We start from the raw sequence: 20,151 nt of genomic DNA, 5'->3' as shown, positions 1-20,151 counted from the left end.
ACTATACTATGACTTTTTTATGGTTTTTGACCACATACTATACTATGACATTTTTTTCATGGTTCATGACCACATACTATACTATGACTTTTTTTCATGGTTTTTGACGACATGCTACTTTTTTCCAAAGTTTTGTAGAACATACTATACTACGATTTTTTTTTCATGGTTCATGACCACATACTATACTATGACTTTTTTTCATGGTTTTTGACGACAAGCTACTTTTTTCCAAAGTTTTGTAGAACATACTATACTACGATTTTTTTTTTCATGGTTCATGACAACATACTATACTATGACATTTTTTTCAGGGTTCATGAACACATACTATACTATGACTTTTTTCATGGTTTTAGACCACCTGCTATACTATGACTTTTTAAATTGTCATAAAGTCATGGTTTAGTATACCACAAAATCTCATAGGACAGTATGCCATAAAAAGTCATAGTAAAGCATACAATAGCATGTCATAGAAAAGTCAGCAGTTAAACAGCCTCATCAAACACCATGTGCGGTGAATAAAATAAATATAAATAATAAAAAGCTGAACTTACGTTCTCCTCCAGTCTGGAGAACTGTTGATCCAGTTTCTTGGGGTCTGTGTTGGGGGGCAATGAGGTGTTGGAGAGTCGGGGGCCTTCCCCTCCCTCCATCCCCTGCAGTAGCAGCTCCTCAGTGGCATTCAGCACCTTCAGGACCTCAGTGGTGATGCTGCGCAGAGACACTGCCGAGTACCTCTACAACACAAAGTAGACAAATCATCAAGGACATTTATTGAGATGGAACGACCATCTTTCCAACCAAGATCAGGAATGATACATTGAAAATGGACAAAATGAATATATTTGTTGGAATAAGTAACCTGGCTAGTGGTTCTATACAAATAACATACAGCTGCACAAACACCTGCTATCCACAATATACAATATATATAACGTATGGGATAATATAACGTATAATATATAACATATGGGATGTTGCTGTTCCTAACCTTTTGTTTTTATCATACAAAAGATCTAATGAATCTCCAAAGCCCAAGCAAAAACATTGGATTTTTAAATTCAAAAGTAATGAGCAAAATAATTCATTTTCAAAAGAATTTACTTTTGTGGAGTTAGGGTCTCTATCATATTGACATAACAGGTGGCCAACACAGGCCTGGTGTTCTGGAAAACATCAGTGTGACCAACAAAACAGCATATTGGAAACAGAGTTAAATTTGTTAAATTAGATGCATGCATGAAATCACTCGGAGAAGAAAGAGGATGTGTCAAAGTGCAAATGAAGAATAGGCCTGTCACAATAATTACAATATAAACTTAGAGGTCAGCAAAAATGATCAAGGTCATGTCCATATATTGTATGATGTTGCCCTTGTGTTTACATGCACATTTGTTAAAATAGGAATGATAACATTCTAGCCAACATGATGTCAGAATAAACAACAGGGATTACCCAACCACTGGAAGACTTGGGCAGAGTACCTCAGTGTTTTTTTACTGCACCTAAGCTGAACGAACAGTTACCCTATCAGTGGAGAACCCAGAGAACACCCAGACTGAAGCGGGGAGAACATGCAAACTCCATATGGAAGGGTCCCAGCCGGCTGGTGGGTTTGAACCTGGAGCCACTGCACTGCTGCTGTCAGATGTCAGAATATTGTTAAGAAATAAAGGTCACTGCTCTTTAAAATGGGTGTACTTGCATTATTATGCTATTGTATTATCACTGTATCAGCAGCATACAATGGCCTTGAAATGACAATAATATTGTTTATCGCAATTATTTCTGTTACTACTATTCAACATCAGTAGTTATTGTGACAGGCCTAACCTGCATCACACCAACAGCTGATCGAGTTCGGCTCATGTTCTCATCACAAACAAACCGCTTCAGAGTTCCTCTGAGAGCCGACTGAGACCACCTCCTCTTAAGGGTTATGGTGTGGTTGTTTTGGTCCATACCTAAGTGTGATTACTGCTTTCACACCTGCCCAAACAAATCACAATACTGGGAGAAAACAAACCACAGTCTGATTTAAACGCACTAAAAAGCACAGATTTGAAATCACCCTTAATCTGCGATGATCACCAAAACAAGTTCTCACCTGCTCCAGCAGAGTTGATATAAACTGTATTGTTTTGTAAAGCTCCATGTTACTACCCTACAGCACACAGAGAGAGGCACAGAAGAAGAAAACAGAGGACAGACGGGGATAAGAACATCAGGTCAAGCAAAGTTGTTCAGTAGTTAGTTACATTGTAGACAATAATTAATAAAGAGAGTTACTCTGACACGTAATGTTTTCTTTAAAGTGAGCCTATGTAACTTTCATTGAGCTTGTTGGCCATCACAAGATCATTAGTGATTTTAAAATGATGTATGGTGATAAAATAAATAGAAGGAAGGTCGCACATTCAGCAGATACAACTTATCCTAACTCAACCCTCACTAACTAGGTTTCTCCTGAGCTTCCAACACAACTGAGCAAAATCCAATTAAAATTATCTGATCAAAAATTAATTTTCATTCTCAAAAGTTATTAAGTAATTTTCAGCTTCTGAAGGTTAGTATGACTCAAAAAGCAGTGGGTCTCATTCATGAAAAGTGAGTAAATCTGTGTGTAGATTTGCACATAAAAGCCTACTCTACTAAAAACCTACTCCAGATTCAGGAACGCCACGGGAAACTCAGATTTGATTGTAAACACGTGTGTATGATCATGAATGCCAATCCATCGTAAAGTGACAGCACACTCCCGGTAATTAGCAATTAGCATAAATCCCGCCCATGAATAGCCAATGACCACCATATAAGGAGGTGTAGGTGCATCCAGTCGACCTGTCAGTCTTAGCGCAAAGAAAGAAAAAGAGAGAAAGAAAAAAGAATTTTTCCAAAGCGGAGATCGAAATGATTTTGGGTGAAGTGGACTTGGAAAAAACATTTTCTTCAGTTAGTAGTGGTGCGACAGGGACAGGCAAAGCGAAGGCCTGGAAGATGCTGTTAATTTTGTCTCCGTAGTACAAAGAACCATGTCAGAGGTGAAGCGCAGGCCTAAGGCAAAAATACGCATAAGCACACACAAAAAACTACAGCAGCCACAGGAGGAGGAGGCTCACAGTCACAACTATCTGCTGCAGACAAGCTTCCACTGGAGTCAACGTCATCAAACCCAGGTGATTTAGGCCTACATAGATAATTCACAATCATGAACCTAATCTGGATCTTAAACCTGATAATTGCCAACTAATTTAACTAACTGTGTTATATTTTTAATATTTTGTCATGTTTAGATTACGTGTTTCAAAGGCATCTGTGTATTGTGTACATAACAGAGCGCAATACGAATTAAATTTGTAATTTCCAATAGTGACAAGCAATATTTATGTGCTTTACTAAATTTACACAAGCACTACGAGTGGTCAGGAGCAGGAGCAGATTTTGTTAGTAGCTACAAAAAGATGGGAGCTACTAAAATATTGATGAATGCGGAAATGCACGTAAATTTCCATCTACGAACAGTTTACACACAAATTCCTTCTGCTCACGTTTCATGAATGAGACCCAGTGTGTGCAGATGAATGGTGTTTGGCTTCGCCCCTGTGCCGCTGCCAGCACCCGGACATCTGCCACTGGACAGGCAGGGATCTCCGGGGGAAGTCAAACACCGTTCATTTGCGCACAGTGCGATGACACAGAGCTGGTTGAATATCACATGCCCTCTAGTGGCGGGATAGCGCGTTGCTTATCTGACCAAGAACTGACTGAACTTCAGTATTGCTGCCAACCAGGAATTCTTGTGTGTTTCCAAAGTCAAGCAACCTGAAAAGCATAATCTACCATAATCTATCGTGATAGGAGCATCGGTGACTCGTAAAGGTAAAAAAAAAAAAAAAAAAAGTTGTCTACCATAATGTTACTCTCTACATTTTGAAATGAACAAATTATAAGCATGACTTAATATGACCAAGACACCTAAAAGTAAAAATAAGACCGTTTTCATGAACTTACAAGCAAGTGCACGTCAGACATACTGTAAGTGAATGGGTTTTCTGGTTGGAAAGGTTATGCCCTCATGCACCACTAGAGGGCGCATAAGGCTTAGCTTCAGCATACCACAGGAGTCAATGGGAGTGTTGTCACTCTGGTATTGTAGGGTCCTAGTCTGAGCTGGCCCGATGCTATGTTATGATTGGCCAGTCTGTGTCAAAGGGCAGGACTTAGAGACTTAGCAAAGAGTCAATAGACCAATTAGAGCAGAATACACTGGAAGAAATAGTGAGGCCGCAGCACCAAAAAATCTGTGTACTAAAATGTGCCACAGTGCATTTTATTGCTAATGAATTTGACATATGTTACAGGAAGAATAAAGTCCTCCTTTAAAAGTTGCATAGACTCACTTCAAGGCTAAAATCACACCAGACTGTTAGTGGAGAATAAAGGGTAGAAACAGGCTTCTGACATTGCACCTGACTTTTGTTAAGCAGGGTGTGTTAGCCAACTGCACTAATGTTACAAGTATTATGTCCAGAGGGAGATAAAAATATAGTTCTTACATTTTGAATCTCCTCAGGTGACAGTAAACCCTCGTAAGGAGAAGACGTGCTGCTCAGCTCCATGTCGTCTGCATTTTCTTCCTCAGTTTCCTCGAGTCTTTCATCTGTGTCTCTACTTTCACAGCCTCCCTCTGCAGCACCACCCTGTGTCTCTATCATTTGCCCCTCAGTCGTAACTTTTTCTCTTCCGTCCTCTTGTTCGTTATCATCCACTTCTATTCTTTTAAACGTCTGTTTGGCCTCAAGCATCTCTTCGATTCCTAAATTTCTTTTTTCTTGTGCAACTGCATCGTTTCCCTGCTGCTCATTTTCATGTGCTCCTGTAGCATCTTCACTCTCCTTAACATCTCCCCCACTTTGCTCACTTACATTTTCTCCTGGTCCTTCCATCACAGGTGACTCTGGCATCACACTGTCGCCTTGACTCTGACACTCTTTAACACTTCCTGTCTCCTCTGATGCATTTGTGCTTTGTGTATTGACAGTGTTGTCCTCAAATCCACCTTCTCCTGCAGATGTTACATTCTCATGTGTCTGTGCTTCCTCTGGCTCTCTGTTAATGCTCCCATTTTCTGCAGCTTCTACCTGCATGTCCTCCAAAGTCATCATCAACATGCTGCTGATTATTCTGTCAAACTCTACAGCTTCCTCCTCACTGTCTGCTGCTGTCTCTTGACTCTCTTCCTCTTCCTGTCTCTCTTCTCCTTCCTCTCTGTCTGGCTGATTCTCTTGTTGGACTTTTGTCTCGAGTAAGGATTTTATCTCCTCCGTTCTCTCTGCTTGCAACACTGTTTCTAACTCCATCTCTTGTCTGTCCTCTTTCAAAAGTTCTTCTCTTTCTTCACATATATGCCCTTTTACTATCCTTTCATCCTCGTCTGGTACTCTCTCCTCTGTGCCATCTCTCTTTTCCTCCATCTCTGTTTTATCCGGTTGGGAATCTTCAACTTTTTCATCACTGATGTCCGTCTTTCTCTCCTCAGTTTCATCCCTTAAATCAAACATTTTCACATCCAAGTCTCCAAATGATTCTCTCCTCTCCTGTTTCTCTCCCACTGCCGCCTCCCTCTCAACTCGTCCTTCATTTTCTTCCTGCTCCATCTCTCCATCATTCTCTCCAACTCTATCCAGCTCATCCTCAGTGGAGGAAAACTGAGAAGCACTAACTAGGCTGGCCAAATCGCGCAGTTGAGCGGCCTGGGCGTCTTTTTCCGCCTGCAGTTCCCACAGCTTCTCTTCGTCTATCGCTTCCTCCCCCTCCTCACCTCTGCCTGCTTGGTCCAACTCGTCCTCCGTGGAGGAAAACTGCGTGGCGTTGGCTTCGTTAGCTAATCTGCACACTTTCACCGCCAGGTCCACCTCCTTCTCTTCATCCACGACGCCAACTCTGTCCAGCTCATCCTCTGTGGAGGAGAACTGGTTGGCCCAGACTTCTTTTTCCAGCTGACAGAGTTTAGAAGCGAGTCTGTCTGTCGTTACCTCCTCCACATCTTCATCCCTGTCTCCCTCCCATTCTCCTTCACTCTGGCCAACTTTGACTAACTCGTCATCAGTAGACGAGAGGTAGGTGAGTCTGGACTGTGCGATGAGCCTGTATAATCTGCTCCTCATCTCTTCATCATCCACTTCCTCATCTTCCTCTGTTCTTCCTTCATCCCAGTCGATCTCCATCCTCCACAGCCTCTCCTCTTCTTCATCTCTGTCTTCACTTCCTCGTCTCTGTTCCTCCCCCTCTTCATCATTACCACCATCTCTCACTCTGCCATTAACTCCTTCTAAGGAGTCAGAAACTCGGCCTGCCAGCTGTTGTAGTTTTGACGTGAGCTCCTGCTCCATGTGATTGGCTCCATGTCCTGTGATGTCACTCTCAAAGTTAGAAGGTTTGGGAGTCATGGCTCCAGAGGTCAAAGTATCAGGGGTTGCAGCATCAGATGGATTTTGGGAGTGGTCGTCGTTCTCGCTGTTATCCTGTGAATGTGAGAGATAATAGATTTAAGAATCTATGAAGGATGACTTCATCTAATGTTTATAACATTTACATTTGGGCATCTGACATTTTCACTCATCACTAAATTCAGCAGTTGGATCCAGTTGGACGTAGTTACATTCATATCTTTGAAATTCAGGCAGAATTTCAACGGTACAAAGGCAGATAAAAACAAGATGTCCTCACAAGCTATACAAACAATTTTATGTTTTTTTAAGGCTGTAGTTGTGGTGCTGTTGAACTGTATTATGTTACACTTAGAAATGTTCCTAGTATTTTGTCCATCCCATTAATGAAACAAGTGGGCAGGTTTATTTAACAAAGATAATTAAGATTCACATATTGTTAATGCTTTGGAACCAGAGTCAGAGAATATTTGCTATTTTTGCTTGGTTAAACATTTGAAACCTGACCTTGATCTCATTCAAAAATCATAAATTTATATATGTAATGATAATAATTATAAATAACATTTTCCATAGCTTTATTTTTTTTAATAATTTTCTAATTTTTTTTTTGCAATTTGTGGGACATTACTTACTAAATTGCTCATTGCCTTTTTCCCCCATGTTTTTGAAAGAAATTTGCTCAGGGTTCAAAGGTTTTAATAACTGCAAAAGGCATCTGAAAGCAGCACAAGAAAAGTGATGTTGCTCCTGGATTAAAAAAATATATATTTTCTAAAAGTGTTCCTGTTTTTACAGCTCTGTTGCTGCTATCTATCTACACTCAAAAAACAACTGTTACCCAGACTTTTAAGACATACTGTGCAGGATTTTCCTAAAAAAAACAAAACTAAACTATGTATAGACTCACACAGAAATAATTAATCTGGGATTTGCTTTTACTTGCACTTCAGCTGGTGATCACATTTATGAACAGGAACTGACAATCCTGCATATTCATTCATTCATTCATTCATTTTTTGTAACCACTTATCCTGTTAGGGGTCGCGGGGGGCTGGAGCCTATCCCAGTTGACACTGGGCGAGAGGCAGGGTACACCCTGGACAGGTCGCCAGACTATCACAGGACTGACACATAGAGACAGACGACCATTCTCACACACACATTCACACCTACAGGCATACAGGCATGTCTTTGGACTGTGGGAGGAAGCCGGAGAAAACCCACGCTGACATGGGGAGAAGATGCTAACTCTGCACAGAAGGACTCCCCCACCAGAACCAGGAATCCTGCATTATAAACCTTTAAATGTGTGAACATTTGCAGGACATTTACAGCGTTCTAGGGCCTGACTTGGCAGTTCCATTTGATTATGTAAAGCCTACTTGGCTACAATTATTTAGATTATTTAAATTATTTTCTGCTGTGAAACACAGAGATCTGTTCATCTCATTTCATCTAATCAGTTTGCAGTTTTTGTTTCTTACCAGCACAGAAGGAGAGGAGGACTGTTTACTTCTCCTTTTCTTGCGTGATCTTCTGCCTCTTTCCATCTCTGGCTCTGCAGCCACATTGCTCTCCTCTTCCTCTCCTGCTCCTTCCACATTAAAGTTCACATCGATGATGCTGGTCCTGCGGGAGGATGGTCGCCTGATCTCAGCAGGCACCTTCCTCTTAAAAACAGCCAGCAGAGGTTTGTTAGGCTTCCAGTTCCCCTCAGAGTCTGAAAAGAGATCGTCTCTGCTGCCCGGCATCACTGGTGAAGGTATCCTGTCAGGGGCATCCTGTAGGTTGAAGTTAGAGTCTGTCATCTTCTTATGGATCTCCTGGAGGACGGCGCCCCAGGAGCTGTCGGCCTCTGGTTTGGTTTCGTTGTCAGAGCCCATGCCTTCGTAGGCGGACACCACCTCAGACTCCCTCTCCAAGGCACTGAAGACCAGGCTCTTCCTTTTGGTCAGCAGGCTGGGACGAGACAGCTGGGCACTCTGCAGGGCGATCCAGTTCCCGTCTGGGCTCTTCAGCACTGAGGACACACCTCCGCATGTGAGCATGCACACACAGACACACACAGACACACACAGACACACACACAAATACAGATATTGTGCAGACCAACAGAGACCATATGCCAAACACGCATACCACACAAAGTAAAATAATACATGCAGCAATAAAAACAAACACAGTGGAGGCAGGTTTTAGCTGACACTGATTGTCTTATCAATTACAACTTACTCATATTACACAAGCTTGTGTTTCACCCTGTAATTTCCATTATCATATATACATAGGACATGTAGCTCTGTGTTGACGCTAAAAAAGCTTTGATAATTAATTAAATACATTTTTAAGCAAAAACTGAATATTCTGCTTGTTTTATTGAGACTAAATTGAATATTTTGACTACAAAAATATTATCAATCAAATGACCGGTGGGTTTAAAAAGTTAAAGAGCAACAAGATCTTACCAGCGTTGTCCAGCCGGTCTACACTCTTCCAGGTTGACATAGCCGACCCACCTCCGTCTTTCTTTAACGCCTGTGAGGAGTCTTGCATCAGACCTGGAGGGTCGTTGTCCAACAGTGAGAAGGCAGAGCGTGACCTCTGAGAGGAGACAGACAACAAATTAAAAGTGACTGATGGTTGTGTCACAGTCACACTGGATGTCAGCAGTAAGATCAAGTCGACAGAGCATGTTGAGCAGTTTGACCAGCAGAGGTCAGCACCACATACAGATGAGATTTGTAGTGCAGCAGACACATCAGTCTGTCTTCTCAGTGGTGGAAGAAAATCAGATCTGTCACTTAAGTAAAAGCAACAACCACAGAATGTAAAGACTCTTCATCTTAAGTCAGACTTCAGTGTATGTGTAATCAGCAAAATGTACTTCAGTAAAAGTTCTCAGTCTGCAGAAAAATGGCTGCTGTGACTGATATATGGGCTTATATCTGACGTATGATTGTTTATGATGCATTAATGTGTAAACAGCATTTTACAGCTGTACAGTAGCTGCTTGACGTTAGTTTAGTCCAGTGGTTTTGAAACCTATGGGTCGGAGTTCCTCTTAAGGGTCATTAGATAATCTGTGGGGCCATAAGAGAACTGATGGAGCACAAAAAAAGAAAAAAATAAATTCTGTTGCACAAATTTGTTGGACTTTTTTTTTTCCAATCTTTGCTGTTTAAATAATATAGAGGAGAGCTGGGTTGGTTGGGACATGACATTGACATGAAATAACCTTCCATTACTCAGACTATTTTAACAGTATAGATAATAATTTGGTCCCTCATCAGGTGTCTACTACAATTCATCAAGTTTTTTAGAGCTCAACCCAAACATGAAAGGAATAATGTTGTTAAAAGTAAAAGGAGTGCATTGTCCTCAGTGGGTAGAGTCGGTTGGGATATATTGTTCTAGGCTAAATAAATGTCTTTTAAATTTGAAAAAAAACTGCAGTTTAAATTTGAACACCTTATGTTTACAATGACACTTGCTTACACATTTCTTCGAGAAAGAGGAACTGTTTGTAGTGTCATTATTTTTTCATAAATTCCCATATGCAAGACAGGAGTTTTGAAAGTGGGAAAAAAGGGTTTCTGACTGACTGCCAGTTCAGTGAACATTCACTCAAAGCCTTCACAGATTAGAGAAAACCTTTGTCTTTTTTTGTAAACAAAAATTCAGACACCTAACACAACTGACAGGCCAGAAAATCTACACACTGCAGATTTAAAAAAAAAAAAAAGTGAATAAAATGTGAGATTAAGGTTGAAAGTGAGAGGGTGTAGCTGAGTATTAACATGGTGAATGGCATGGGCATAGTTCAGGAGCACTTTAGTCAAACAAAACTTTATTTCCATTGCAATTTGATATTTGGCGGTGTGGCTCTGTTCTGTGGCCTCCCTGCCCTTCCATGCGCCTACATGGAAAGCCTAAGGCAGGGAGAGCAGCAGCAAAGACCCCCCCAGGTATAGAACAGAGGCAGCATCAATGGCAAACAGAAATGACATTGATAAGTCAGACACAGCATGAAAAGGAGGAGCTGGGGTGGAGGCAGGTTGCAAAGCGACTTGCAGAGGAAGCAGCAAGGAAGCAGTAGGCAGGCCAGAGCAGTTTAAACAGGGCATCCTGAATGAGATTCACCAATTGGTTGTATAGAAAGGAATCGTGATCTATTAGCATCTATTACCTGTTTGGGCTTGTAACAGTTATCTGAATCATCTTTTTTTTTTTTTGCTAACAACTCAAAAACATCTGAACTCATTGCCATATTCTTTTTTTGTAAATGGTCTTGTGCTAAAAGGATTGGCAACCACTGGTTTAATTTTTAATAATAAATAAAAGTACAGCAGTTGAGTAAATGTACTTGTCACCACTGTCTCTTCCTTGTACATCTATTGTCACGTAAAACTTAAGTGGTTGTGACGTTTTTACCCAGAGGCCTGACTCGTGTTTAAGGGAGCCGGAGGCTTGATCACAGCCGGACTGATGATGATGATGATGATGATGATGAGGGTCAGTGTTGTGCTCAAGTGGCCAGTCCTGATCATACTCAGCCCTCATCTCAGCCAAAGTCTTCCTCCTACTAATAATCTAAGAGAGACAGAGACATGATTAGTACTGTACATGGCTGTGATCACAGAACACACACATCTGCTGGTTTTAATGGTTTTGTTTTAATATGTGCAGAAGGCAGAAATCACCCTGGCTGACTGACATTTGAGTATGAAGAAATGGCTTTCCACTCACAGTAAATCTACCTAGTCACACACTGCAGTACAAACCATCTGTTACTGTACAAAGTGAGTGTTTGCAGCTCAGAGAGCAAAATCTTTATTTTTTATTATTTACTTTTTGCACGATAGTTTTGGCCAGTTCCTCGATGAGCTCTCCTCTGTGCTCCCGCAGATAGTGCGCCTCATTCTGCTTCTCCTGGTTAACAAACACAAATAAAAAAAGCTAGTCAGCATCACACACACACACACACACACACACACTGTATAAGCTGATTACTCCTCTGAACATACATTCTAAATATACATATTTTCTGTACTCAGTTCAAAAGCTTTAGGATACTTTAACAGATTAGTGAGAAGTAAATCTCATCTTACATACAGCAGTGTTTCAGGAAGAAACGTACTTTGGGATTTAAGCTATGGTTTCGGGGTTATAAATAATTAAAGAATTTTTGAAGTTGTGGATGCCCAGTTGAAGACAGGCATTACGCTTTTTTAGCCACCTTGAAAATCTTATGAGAAATACAAGTGCAGAGATTATTTGCAATATGGGCCATCTTGTTTGTAGTTGTTCTGTGACTCTTTATAGTAATGGACATACATGCATGTGCTCGCCTACGGGCAAAAATATACTACCAACACATTTCAATTCAAACTGACCATTTAGTGACCTTACTGCTAATTTGCTTTGCTCCGATCTCCAACAGCTGCCTGCTCTGAGCAGCTGCTCCGAGTTATTCCTTCAGACAAAACGGAATGTGAAGTAGTGAAGCTGATACAGTAACGAGTGGGCATGTATGAGTATGTGTGTGTATTTTTACTGATGGTTATTGGTTGGTTAATTCAGTGATCTTCCACTGTCAATCAAAACCAAAAAAGTTCTACTGCCGACATCATTGCTTTTAAATAGCAGTTATGAGCAACTTTCAGATTTGTAGCTCTATCCATGGGCAGCACGGGTGTGATGTTTTGACAGCGTGTTATGCTGGCAACCCAGTGCGGGAGATTTTAAACGTAGCTATTAGCAGTTAGCAGCTAACTCAGAGAAGACGAACAGCTGCTGAAAATGTCAGCAAATTGGGAAAACTGGGGTCCAGGAGCTCCTTACCCTCCAAACAGAGGACAAGATCAGCCGCCATATAACGGAAATTATTGTTAGTACCATGTTATGCCACTGTCATTGTTTAGAAAGTGCTGCCAACATGTAGGTTATATGTCACACCAGAGGCAGACTCTGTTGTGGTTACATGTCATACCCGTGATGCCTCTTTTGATTCTGGCATGATGTCGAAAATCACACACAGGAGCAGCATGATGCCACTGTTGTTTGGTCCTGTGTAAAAATGCAAAAGCGGCACGATGAAGTGACTTCTAAGCGGCCCTATAGCGTGATCTCTCCTTCAAGTGGGATGTTCGTGTACAAACCCTCTACATTTAACAGGGCTCAACAATAAGGATTGCGAAATTGTCAAGGGCAAGTAAAATACCACGTTGGCCTAATAAGTCTAGTAACACACTTGCCGTATCAGGAAAGTGGTAAAAAAGAATTTAACACCAATTTTTTTCTGCAGCTGATGATGGAAGTAGCTACGACATGAGCTATCTTGCTTCCTTGTCATCTCTGATGAGAGCTGCACATGTGCATTACGGATAAAGCACTTGCGAGACAACGGCACTGGGTAAAGACAAAGTTTAGCGAGCATTTTAATTATCCTGAAAACAGGAGTTCAGTTGGGAGAGTTTTTGGCAGAGTTTTTGTGTAGTAAAAGTAACAGCTTTATGTAAAGCCAATGATCTGCATTATTTTGCTTTTTATATGTTGGCCTAACAATAACCCAGACGTTTGTCTTACACTGTAGTATTAAACTGACATTTGGATTGCAGCATAATCCCGATGGCTTTCCATAATCTGACTCAAACTGACTCAAAAGAGAAAAAGCAGAGAAGTCAGATTAAGGAGGAACTTGATAAAAAGGACTGTGGAGGATCAAAGTATTGATTGAAGACCAATGAAAAGTAACATACATGACATAACTGTCTGAATATCATGTGCAGGAAAAGGTCATTATAGTGCAAAGGTGTGAATTAAATGTCAAAGAAAACAAAATATAGAGTATTTTTTGGGACAGAAATGTAAAGACAGAGTGTAGATGAGCAATCCAATAATACATGTATGATGACAGAGTATTCATAAGAAATGAGGAGCATAAATAACCTGATTGGTAGTGTCAAACTCAGCCTTGGAAATGGCCTCATCTATGGCCTCCTCTGCCACCCGCAAGGCCACAGAGAGTGTCTCTGCCATGCTGTGCTCTGAACACAAAGAAACACAATAATGACTTGTATTGTCGTCACTTGAATGACCCATGCAACAGAATCAAAATCAAAGCAGAAACACAAGGGGAAGTAATTACATCCTTTTCATTTTAATTCTGTTTTCAAGCCGTGTGTTACTAATCTGTTTTCACTACAGACAGAGACGTGACCATCAGGCTGCCGCAGCTTCTCATTCATGTTTGCAGTCACTTATCCTGTTAGTGCAGTGAACTGAGAGAGTGAGGAGAAGTGAGGGCAGGGCAGGACAGCGAACGAGAGCAGAGATGACTGAAAACATGGCTGTTTGAGATGCCAAAAGACCGCAACAAGAATGGAGATCAAAATCCATCTCTGCACTGTTTTATCTGCTGTATAGCATTAGATTCATGACAGCTGGGAATAAATATGAGTTTATGGATTTATGAGGGGATTACAATGATGCAAAAATAACCTTGAACTGGATAATGTGGCCACGGAGGGCCAGTTGCTGCGACTTTCTTATGGAGATTGAATTAAGCACTCACTGTTACGAGGCTGAATTACCAACTGGGCAACTAGGGCAACTTCCCCAGGGCCCTAAAGATGACAGGTTGACTGATATTAGTTTAAATAAACTGACCCATGACAACTCCTGAATTTATACCTCAGTTTTGAAGCCCTGTGTCTTTGGTCTGAATCAGGGACTAATTTTGTTACAAAGCTGCATAATTGCCTAGAGTTGGTTCGTGTTCTCACAGCAGCATTTACAAGCAGACCAGACCAAATGCCTGTGTGAGAAAGCTACTCCTGATTGGTCAGAATTTCCATGTGGGAAAAATCCAGGAAGTAAACAAAACATTAAAGAAGAGTACACTTACAAGATAAATGCGACACTGTCTAATGTCACAGTGGAGGGACAACTACGCAGGTTGATTTTAGCGCTGGTCACCGTGGACTATATTGCTGTCATTGTTCATTTTAGGCGAACCATACAGTTTGAAAACGAGGCGCGGCTCCAACTAAAAAACTAGAAAACAATGTGTTGATGCACTGGATGTGCTGAATGTGCATATTAAGGCAGTAAAGGAGGAGGAGCACATTAACAATCCTCCAGGACTGTAACATGCTCATGTTTAACCCAAACAATGTGTCATGTGACTGCAGTTGGTTTGGATCAAGGACGTTCTGTTGTCTCATTTAGCCCCATGTTAGCAAACGCCTTTCTAAGACACCTTGAATCTTTAAAATTCACAGTTGGGGTATTTACTGACTTATTTTATGTCGTAGAACAAAACATGAATGTCTCTTAAGCTTGTGCTAACCAAAGACCTAGTTTCAGGCATCTAACAAAAAACCTATTCAAAAAACGTCAAGACAAGGGCACTGGTAGTGCTAAAATGCTAACTCATTTCCAGGTTTTAGGACTCATTCCTGCGCCACTCTATGCACAGCTCTTTATTTGACCTGGGGTCCCTTCGAGAGTTAATCTGGCTGTTGTACTTAAGAGTATTAGCTGTACCACTTCAGTACACAAATAGGCCTACTACAACTATAACCAGTACCATTGATAGAGCTACAACTACTGCTTTTAGTGATACAGTATATGAAATGCTACCAGGGTACTGCTTCTGCACACCAGCTTCTGAGTGGAGCTACAAGTATGATTACCTCTCTTGCTACAGTATTATTACTACAAGGTACTTTAATGGGCTCAAGCACTGCTGTCACAATTGCTGCCATCAATGGTACAGTACCACTTACATGTGATACAGTGTATGTAATGCACAAAACCTGAGTTTCACATGCAGAGAAAGCCTGTTAGACAAGGATAAAGTTCTTTGTTGTGCTATTAGATGCACAATTTAATTTAAATGTCGGATATATACATGTTATCTGAATATGCAGAGGTATATAGGACTGTGTTAAACCTGAGGTTCTTCTGGTTTTGGTTACATGTTACAAGATGTCTTGCAGGAATGAAAATTGCAAAATTGTATTAATTACAAAAACAAATGTACAAAATGCTTCACATGAATTAGCATACAAAATCATTATTAAAACATGTCTGCACCTTCAGTTTGTCTGTAGAAGGTTGAGTCGCTCCCACAGACGCTGCCCTCATTGCAGATACTATCCTCGTAGGCGCTGCCCTCTGCACACACACAAACACACACCGACAGAGAAAGATGTTTAAATGTTCATAAAAAGACAGACACAGTAGATTCACATGGGATCTAGATCAGTGTTGTTTTAATCACATGGGACATTATGTAAAAAAGATGAATTAATAAATACAAAAAGCTAATTATGCTTCTTCTGTTTCATTTGGTCATTCATTTTTAGTGTCATGGATGTAGCATATGGCATCAATTTAATATCTCAACCATCAACATTATGTTGTCTCTAATAACAGAAAAATGCCAGTAATGATAATTACTTTGCATAAGTCATTCATGCAGAAATCTGAAATGAATTGCCCCTAATGAGAATTTTATTTTTCCCTCAATAGAGCCCAAGTATTTTATGTGTTTCCCCTTCAACACTGCAATATATCTATTTTTACATAAATTGGGGTGGAAGATCCATGGGGTTTATTCCTCAATTGCCTTCACTCTACTTAGGAGAAATTAGCTGACTTATCCCCTGCGTTGGGTACAGAATTCTAACAGGCTCTCTAATCTATATTTTATGGATTTTGTGAGTGCTGGAGAGATGATTCCCACTGATGACAATATTTGGATTAGTTGTTACAGAAGGTAATCTTCTGAATCATACATTAAACGCCTTTCTGTCTCTGATTTTTGGACAACTGAGTCTTCTTAAGAGGAAGGATTAAACACTTCCCATCTGCACTGAGTGGCGTTTGTGCAATTAGAGAATGTTGGGTTTACTCGAAGGGGATCTAAGTTTAATACAGCCTGGCATACTGCATACTCTGCACAAAGTCAAACATGTTTTTAGTGATTCTGTCTGTAATAATTAAGGAAAAGATCTCAAGGCACAGCTTGGGGGGGGGGTGATGTCCAGTTTGGTGAACTCAGAATTTCATCTCTGCTCTTTGCAGATGATGTGGTTTTGTTGGCGCCATCACACCACACCATGACCTCCACCATGACCTCAAGTGATTTGAAGCCAAGTGTGTAGCGGCCAGGGTGAGAGTCAGTGCCTCCAAGTCTGAGACCATGGGTCCCTGCTGGAAAATGCTGGATTGCACCTTCTGGGTTGGGCAAGAGTTGCTGCCTCAAGTGAAGGAGTTCAAGTATCTCGGGGTCTTGCTCATGTGTGAGATGGATCAGCTGTTAAGTGAAGTGTCAGTACTGATGCAGGTGTTGCACTGGACCAATGTGGTGAAGACAGAGCTGAGCCATAAAGCAAAGCTCTCCATTTACTGGTTCATATACATCCCAACCCTCACCTATGGTCATGAGCTCTGGGTAGTGACCGAAAGACTGAGATCGCAGATACAAGCTTCTGAAGTGAGTTTCCTCTGTAGGGTGGCTGGGCTCAGCCTCAGAGATAAGGTGAGGGGTTCAGAAACCTGGTCAAAAAGGGGCCAGTTGAGGTTGTTCAGGCATCTGATGAGGATGCATCTTGTTAGAGGCAGGAAACACCAGAGCAGACCCAGGACATGCTGGAGGGATGATATATCTCATCTGGCCTGGGAACGACTCAGGATCCCCTAAGAGGAACTGTAAAGTGTCACTGGGTAGAGGGAATTCCGGAATACCCTGCTTAGCCTGCTGTCCCCTGGTACCCGGCCCCAGATAAGCAGATGAAATTGGATGAATGGAAAACCTGGCAGCCATTCATCACTCATGCTGGATAATACATTGTCATACTTTTGTGTACTTATATAATTATTGATCTATGCTTTCTATTAGAAATAAAGCATCTAAAAAAAGCTCAGATGTATTCTAAGTTTTGAAAATTAGCAATGCCTATATTATCACTGAGTTGTTTGACTTTATGATCTATGGATACATTGCTGCTTTTTTCTTTTTTACTGTGTCTTGTACAGTGAACTTGAGTGCTTTGAAAGGCACCTATTAATAAAATGCATTATTATTATCGTTATCATTATTACTTTTAATGCAAGAAGTGTCCTGTAAGCCGATGAGGGCTGGGCACCTTTGGGTTTATGATACTTGAATACAATATTTTCACTCCTTCAAAATCTTGCATGTAGTTTGTAGGTGGATTTTTTTTTAATGTTTTAGTAGCAAAAGTGAACTAATTGACTGACAAATATGAGACATTTCTCCCTCACACTTTTATTTCCTTCGTTGCTTTTGGGTATTTCTGGTCAATTCCATTTGTATTTTATTTCATTTCATCTAATTCATCAATTTTATTGTTTTTAACCGCAATGCTAATGCTTTTCTTTGCCATTTAAAAAACTTTGAAAATTCACCCCCAAACAACAATATGTGACTATAAACGGAATTAACATAATATGAAAATGCCCAAGCTGAAGACATATCTGTGCTGTGAATAACTGAAAACTTCATAAAAAAGATCCTCACCTTTTAAAATATAAGAGTTTGAGATTTTAACTACATGACTTGATTTTAGAGAGTTGGTGACGGAGCAGCAGAGAGTTCAGTCACCCTGCAGATAGTTTCTCCTTCCAACTCTGAGCCCTGAGCTCTTTTCACATCATGTAAACATTCATGCAACAATGCAGCCATTTGTGGTTATATAAGTGTATTAGAGTGGCCTCGCGTGTGGTATTACCAGGCGACCTGATCTGTGGCGCCGGTTCAGAGGTACAGTAGAGTACACGGGGTCACTTCCAATCATTTTAAGGGACAAAGAGAGGACTTACACCGAGTGGTATGAAGTGTAGATTATTTTGTAAATGCAGAGAGCACTCTGCTTTGTATTACTAAAAAAAAAAAACTTCAGGCAAGCATGAGAATCACTGATGACAGATATCCTGTAAATTCGGACAAAATGACGTATGTTAGGGACTGCAGCATGGACTTTGTTTCCGTTTCCCCCAGCATTTGTGTGTGTGTGTGTGTGTGTGTGAGTGAGAGAGAGAGTGAGTGCACGCAGACATCTGTGTTGTAACATCTAATGAGTCAGGACACATTTGGCCGCAGCAGGGACATGAAAAAGACTCATGACCCACACAGTTTCCTCCATAACAGCAGCTAAAAGGTCACAGTGACCCTGGAGGCACCACAAGACCCTCGGGAGGGTGAACTGACAGTTCACTGCTATATATATATATATATATATATATATATGAGTGTATGTCACTGCATTATCTTAATACATAATAAACATAATACTAATATGATGTACATCAAGAATGTACACTTTCTAGGTTGATTTTTGAAAATGATTCACATATTTTTAAAAATACAAACACAATCTCATGGAGATCATCAAGAGCATGACAACATGTGATGTCTAATATCACAATGTCAGCCCTACAACACACTCTATATTGTAAATCTTTGTAACGCCTAATGTGCAACAATCTCTGCCGGACTTATACACACTCAATTGTACAGTAAAACATTAACTCAGTACAGTAACCCTCTCATGTAATCAATCTACCTTTTATCACGGTAATTAGTATCTAGCTACTAAAATGTTGAGGCAGAGGGTACCGTCAGCAAATACTTTGTTGGGCACAGGGAAACAGAGATCTGTGTGGCTACATTAGACCCTAAAAAGAGGGTGGATCATGGGGAGTACCACCAGTTGGTCCAGGAGGTGCCTAGAGCACAGAAACGCGAGGCTCCACCAGCTGCTTAAACAATTTCTATGTGATTAGGGCCAACTTCTTCTCAGTGCGAAGCCCCTAAATTTTTTATTTTGTGTGACAAGATAATAATCTTGCAGGAACAAGTTATTATCTTGTGGGAACAGATTTCTATCTTTTGCAGACAAGAAAATAACTTGTCGTCACAAAATAATGAACTTGTGCAGAAAAAAAAACTTTGGGGAATTTAGGAGCTCTCACTACAGCTAATGACCAAAAACTAATGACGTTCCCATCAGCCTTAGCGGCATTGTAGCCTACTGTTTTGTGCAAATTACCAAATGTTAGCATGCTGTTACACTAAACTAAGTAGGTGAACATGGTCAGTACTATGTCTGCCAAACATCAGCATGTTAACGTTGCCATTGTGAGCATGTTGGCATGCAGATGTTACCATTTTGCTCAGTTTGCAGAGTTTCGCTAAGTTTGAGTACAGCTTCACAGAGCTGCTAGCATGTTTGTAGACATTTGGGCTTGTGTTTCTCTGTCTCTCTGTGCTGTTGATGCAAGTTTATTTTATCTAAATAAAAAATAAAGGAGGAAATGGTTAAAGAATAAGTTCACTGAGAGTTTCATTAATACCAAACAAAATATTTATTTATATATTTAGCTTCTTTCCAAAAACTGTGGCACTACTGAATTCAGACATCTCCAGTCTGACAAGACTGATGAGTTGTCATCAATGAAGTACACGCAATATTTACTTTCATGTCACCCAGAGCTACTGATGATTGGCAGTATTTCTATTGCAACCACACGTCATTTAACACCCCAAAACACATCACTCTGTTTCTGTCACACTGCATCTTCACTGAACTTTTGCTGCTGCTTCTGCATCCTCACTGGTTGTATTTTTATCATATCAGTTTATCATTTTTGCAATTTTGTC

General features: G+C 40.6%; 1 protein-coding gene across 4 annotated transcripts in view; it reads right to left on the bottom strand.

Moving 5' to 3' along the window:
- Positions 1 to 20,151, bottom strand: part of myripa (myosin VIIA and Rab interacting protein a) — a 52,081-nt gene that overhangs the window by 5,610 nt on the left and 26,320 nt on the right. For 2 of the 4 annotated variants that reach the window (XM_049598890.1, XM_049598889.1), the window contains exons 5-13: positions 15,558 to 15,638; positions 13,407 to 13,504; positions 11,307 to 11,387; positions 10,890 to 11,048; positions 8,924 to 9,059; positions 7,943 to 8,490; positions 4,563 to 6,530; positions 2,114 to 2,170; positions 561 to 743 (exon numbers count right to left, since the gene is read on the bottom strand). In XM_049598890.1, the coding sequence (XP_049454847.1) occupies positions 561 to 743; positions 2,114 to 2,170; positions 4,563 to 6,530; positions 7,943 to 8,490; positions 8,924 to 9,059; positions 10,890 to 11,048; positions 11,307 to 11,387; positions 13,407 to 13,504; positions 15,558 to 15,638 (3,311 nt within the window). The remainder of the gene's footprint in view (positions 1 to 560; positions 744 to 2,113; positions 2,171 to 4,562; positions 6,531 to 7,942; positions 8,491 to 8,923; positions 9,060 to 10,889; positions 11,049 to 11,306; positions 11,388 to 13,406; positions 13,505 to 15,557; positions 15,639 to 20,151) is intronic. The other 2 variants (XM_049598891.1, XM_049598892.1) reach the window with 2 other exon arrangements.

This window comes from Epinephelus fuscoguttatus, linkage group LG15 (assembly GCF_011397635.1).
Source record: "Epinephelus fuscoguttatus linkage group LG15, E.fuscoguttatus.final_Chr_v1".
NCBI classification, from domain to species: domain Eukaryota; kingdom Metazoa; phylum Chordata; class Actinopteri; order Perciformes; family Serranidae; genus Epinephelus; species Epinephelus fuscoguttatus.
Note: the sequence above shows the minus strand (reverse complement) of the source record. Positions and strands in the feature narration are given on the sequence as shown.